General features: G+C 49.1%; 1 protein-coding gene across 1 annotated transcript in view; it reads left to right on the forward strand.

Moving 5' to 3' along the window:
* Positions 1 to 4,055, forward strand: part of LOC104531309 (protein Smaug homolog 1) — a gene marked incomplete at both ends in the record, with an annotated part of 34,125 nt that extends 30,070 nt beyond the window's left edge. Inside the window, 2 exons of the mRNA XM_010176162.2 lie at positions 3,225 to 3,334; positions 3,969 to 4,055. Coding sequence (XP_010174464.2) covers positions 3,225 to 3,334; positions 3,969 to 4,055 — 197 coding nt within the window. The remainder of the gene's footprint in view (positions 1 to 3,224; positions 3,335 to 3,968) is intronic.
* Between the last annotated feature and the right edge of the window lie 956 nt (positions 4,056 to 5,011).

Here is a 5,011-nt window from a genome sequence, read left to right on the forward strand (position 1 = left end):
CCAGGGAGGAGCAGCCACAGCTTCTCTGGCCAACCTGGGACACTGTCTCACCACCCTCACACCAAAGAATTTCTTCAGGGCACAGCTCAGAGCACACCAGGAGGAGTGTTTGGGTAGAGCTGGAGGTTTCTGCTGTGAGTGCATTAATGGTTTAGGATGATGTGCCATAAGGGCACACATCCTGTGTATACAGTGGCATATATAGATAGATATAGATATAGATATAGATATAGATATATAGATATAGATATAGATATAGATATAGATATAGATATAGATATAGATATAGATATAGATATGGTACAGTGAATTGTTTTCCTTCTAAATTTCTTCTGAATTTCTGTGCCAGCACCCAGATAGACGTGTGCTGGCCGAACTCCGGTGTTTAATGCATGTAGAGGACAATGTATGTGAGCAGCATGGAAGTCCTGGGTTTGCTGCTCACATCAGACACGGCATTTCTAACAGCCATGCCGTGCCGTGCCGTAGCAATTAGCTTCTGATTAAAGAGTGGCTCCATGGGCGTGTGGCTCGCTGCTCCCTGGGGAGCATTGGGAAATTTGACTTTCCAAGGGCCATGAAATCACCTTAGATGACCTCGCATCTCCTGGTTGCTTCTTCTCCATGGGAAGGGGAACAGCCCTACCACTGTCCCTCTGTGTTGGGGTGCCTCCTTCTCCCCAGCTCACTCCTGGGATTGCCATCCCCGCTGGCAAGGGGGCTCTGGGACCATCATAGCTCCCCAAAATTAGGAGGTGATCCAGGGAGACTGATGCAAAGAGCGAGAAGAGCTGCCCTTGTGCCATGACCCTCTGCAGAGGTTGGAGATGGGTTTTCTACAAGATTTAATGTCTGTATGAAGTTGTACCTTTCTTCTGAAAGTATCCTTGGGAGCTTTGCCATTGACATGGACATGTGCCAAGGGCAGATGTCCCCAGGGGACCTGGGATCAGGCAGAATTTTAACATGTGGTCACTAAATGAGGTGATTTTGGGTTAGAATGAAGTTGAGAATCCCAGTTTGCTGGTCCCTGTGCTTCCCACCTCTGTTGGAGACAGAGAGCTTTCTGCTAATTGCTTTTAATGGGCTTTCTGCTAATAGCTTTTAATTTCTTTTAAGCAGATCGATTTAAGAGGCCTCTGTAGCAGCTTTTAGGACTGTAGCATGTTGGGACTTTCAGAAAATGGTAAAGTTCAGCCCGTCCATGCTCAGTAACTGCTTTGCCCCCATGTTTGGTTTGGGGTTGATCACTTTCTGCCCAGCATTTGAGGAATTTGATTGAAATGTGAATCCTGACCTTTGTCAGAGGATGGAGAGTGTGAGCAAAACACCACATTTTGGGGCTGTTTGTATCACCCCTGCTTGGATGCGAGTGGGGTTTGGGGTCAGCCCGGGCAGTGGACAGCAGGAGATGTCTGGCAGATGTAAGAATTGCCATAGGGGACCAAACCAATGGTCCATCTTGCCCTGTCCCCTGTTGGTTGGGGAAGAGGTTTGCGCTGATCCTTGACTTGCATCTGGCACTCAGCAGTGTGGGGCTTTCTGGATAGAGACCACCTACACCACAGGATGTCCCAGCAGTGGGACTGTCCTCCTTGTGTCATCTCATCCCTTTCCGAGCACATCTGACCTCATGCTTTGCAGTGAGGAGCAGCCTAGGAAACCTTTGAGGTTGTCTGTGTTAGTGAAGGTTATTGGACGTGGCCATGAAGGTTGTCCTTGTGCTGGCTTTGGGGATGATGAGCAGAGCACCAGCACCCACAGCAGCACCAGCCCCACAGCAGAAACACATAATGAGTTGAAACCCTTCTAAAAATGGTGCAAGCCCATATTCCTCCTCCCTCCTCAGTGGGCACACTGGGCAGAGGAACCCCATTGGGGCAACCTCACCACCAGCCATCACTCCTTCCCCTCAGGCTCTCCTGCACCATCAGCCCCTGCTTGCCATGGGACATGGAGTCCACCACCTGCTCAACACACACCACTTACCTCAACTTGGGATCAACCAAAGAGAGGAGAGGTGTTGCTATTAATTTGTGTTTAGTCCCAAAAGAGACATTTGCCAAGTTTCCACCTGCTCCCTCCATTCATGGTCTGGGGTTTGGTGCTCTCTAGGGCTGAAGCTCTGGTTTTTCACTGTTACTGCACCCAACACAGGTTGAGACAGGGCTTCTGAGTGTTTTGCTGGTGGGGAAGGGGACAAGGACTGATGGACAAGGGTACTGCTGGGAGCAGAGCACACGAGCTCAGTAGGATAAGACAGAGCTATGGTCAGGTTGTAGGTGCTAAATAAAGCAGGTCCCAATTTGACCCAGCATCTGAACCCCCTCCCATGTCCTTCCCTGTGAAACCACATCGATGTTAGGAGGATAAAAGTAGGTTTGGGTACCCATCCAGCTGGGCACAGAGGTGCTACACTGCAGATAATGGCTGGGAAGGAAGAGGTCACCCTTTGGAAACAGGTTATGGGACCACCTTTGATAGCACATCATCTTTTCATGCTCAAAAAACCAAATCTCTTTGTTTCTTTTTAAGCAGCCATTTAATTTTTCAGCACACACCATCTTCCTTCATGCCATAAATCAGTGTCTGCCATCTGCAAACCAGCCATTTGCTCATCCTGAGCTTGACCCCACCGTTAGCTTCAACAGCTCCCACGTTGCTGGGAAAAGGGCAGCGAGGAGTTGGCCCATGCAGTGACACAATGCTGGCTCCCTGTGCGGTGTCATGAGCTCACACCCTCTGCATGTGGGTGTTTGTGTCAAGGTGGCCAACCTGGTTTTTGGACAAGCCTTTTAAGTCATTTTGTTAAGTCCCTCTCATTAGGTCTGGATCCACCAAACTTGGTGGGACCCTTTGTCCTGGCTGCAGCAAGCACTGGGACAAACTGGAATGGTTTTATCTTGGGTGTAACACTGGTTTGAGTAGTAGTGCTTGGATCAGAGAGGTTTCAAGAGCTGGTGGGCTAATTCATGGTGACTCAGCCACAGGAACTCAACCTCTGAGTACACATCCTCATCCAAGGGCTGGTTCCTCCTACCATCCATATCCATAGCACTATGTCCTCCAAAGGGTCCATGAAGTTCAGTGAGGTGTCTGAAGCACCAGTGGGATGGTAGATGGCACCTAATGATATCCTTGTGTTGCCGTTGACATTCTGGCGCGTGGTTAAGCGGTGTCATGAACTAAATGGGAGCTCTCATCTCCTTACCTTTGTGTTGCAGATGTCCCAGCCTGGCTGAAGAGCCTCCGGCTGCACAAGTACGCCGCCCTCTTCTCGCAGATGACGTATGAGGAGATGATGGCCCTCACCGAATGCCAGCTCGAGGCCCAAGTATGTCCCACATTGGTCATAAAGGGATCAGCTGTGGTTGATGAGACACCTTCAGTGCCTCTTTTTGCATCTTCACGTGGAAGGAGTTTTGCCTGCAGGTGGTTGGGAAGCAAGCAGAGAAAGGAAAATTGGGTCTTGGGGAGTGAAAAAAAAACCACATTGTACCTGAAAAAGGCCTTGTCCCACATTTCTTACTGGAACCCCAGCATGAAAGTCTCATCTCTGGGAGCTGCACTTGGTTTTTTTTCCAGTTGGGATTAAGTTCAGGAGTTTCAGGGGCACAGTCTGCAGTACCCAGCTCCTTTAAAGTCAGTGGGGTTGTGGTGGACAGTTGCCTTGTTAACCTTGGCCGATGTCCCCACATCCACATTTTCCTCTGCATTATCCTTGGGATGAAGAGGGCTGGTCAGCACCTTTGCTTTCACTGTGTGCTGATGTACTGGGGAGGGACAGACTAGCTGGAAATCTCGATCTTCAGCAAGTCTCTAAGTGATTTTCTATGCTTCCCACTAATCCCTGAAGTCAGAAATTTGATGAGTTTACAGCAGCCCTTTCGTTTAGGGGAGGGAGGGTTTGGGCTGACCCAGCTGTGCTGGGGAAATGTTAACACCAGGTTTTGTGCTGGTTTTTGCAGAACGTTACCAAAGGCGCAAGACACAAAATAGTCATCAGTATCCAAAAGCTAAAAGAAAGACAAAACCTGCTCAAATCTTTAGAAAGAGTAAGTAATCACAACCACTTTTGTATTTCCTCTTTTTCTAGAAACCAGGAATTAATTCTGGGCTGAAGTACTCTTTGGTTAGTCGTGTTGTTGGGATCTTTTGCAGAGAAATGTGTTGCTGGCTTTGCCACATCTTGGTGATGTCTCAAACGCTTCTGTACCAGATGCAGGTTTTATTTGGGGCTGTATTTTGCAGAGCAGATCCTAATCCATCTCTGGCACTCCCGTAGCTGGGATGGATATACCTTGCAGCACTGGTACGAGCCCTGCACAGCTCCAGGGTGCTCAGAAACACCTGAGCTGCAGGTGATGGAGGGCACCATCCCAGTGGTGCTGATGGGAAGGTGGTCACCCATCCACTGAACCATGGTGTGGGGGCAGCTCTAGCAGCACCAGCCACTGTGGTCCTCTCTCCCACTGGAGAGCCAGCTGGGTAGAGCCTTGAACCACTGGTTATCCCTTTACCACTCAGTCAACTCTCCCATCTTGATGCCACTGTCCCTCTCAGCAGCCCCTCCACACGTAACAATCCTCACAGGGACCCCCAAGCCCTGCCTCTCCCTCTCCATCCCCAAAAAGAGTTGGGATTTCCTGGTGTCTGTCAGGTCAGGGACCACTGTGCTTTTCTAGAGCATCATATGGGCAATCCGACCCCAGATAAAAAGCCAGGCACCCACATCAGTGCCTGAACAACAGCTTAAATTTCCAAGGAGAACAGAAAGAAACTTCTTTGTCCCTTCAACAAAAGCTTAAACTCTGTAGAAATGGGCTGTTAGGGAAACAGCAGCACCGCAGAGCGACTGGGAGCAGCTCACCCAACCTCTCCCTATTTATTATCTCAATATTATATTATATTTAATTGCACTGTCTTCAAACAGCAACTTGCAGAGCCTCCCACTAGGGGCTTTGAGATACTTATGTGGTGTGTTGCTATTTATTGGTGTTTTCGTTAGCTC

Source organism: Antrostomus carolinensis, unplaced genomic scaffold, assembly GCF_000700745.2.
Source record: "Antrostomus carolinensis isolate BGI_N321 unplaced genomic scaffold, ASM70074v2 scaffold4489, whole genome shotgun sequence".
NCBI classification, from domain to species: domain Eukaryota; kingdom Metazoa; phylum Chordata; class Aves; order Caprimulgiformes; family Caprimulgidae; genus Antrostomus; species Antrostomus carolinensis.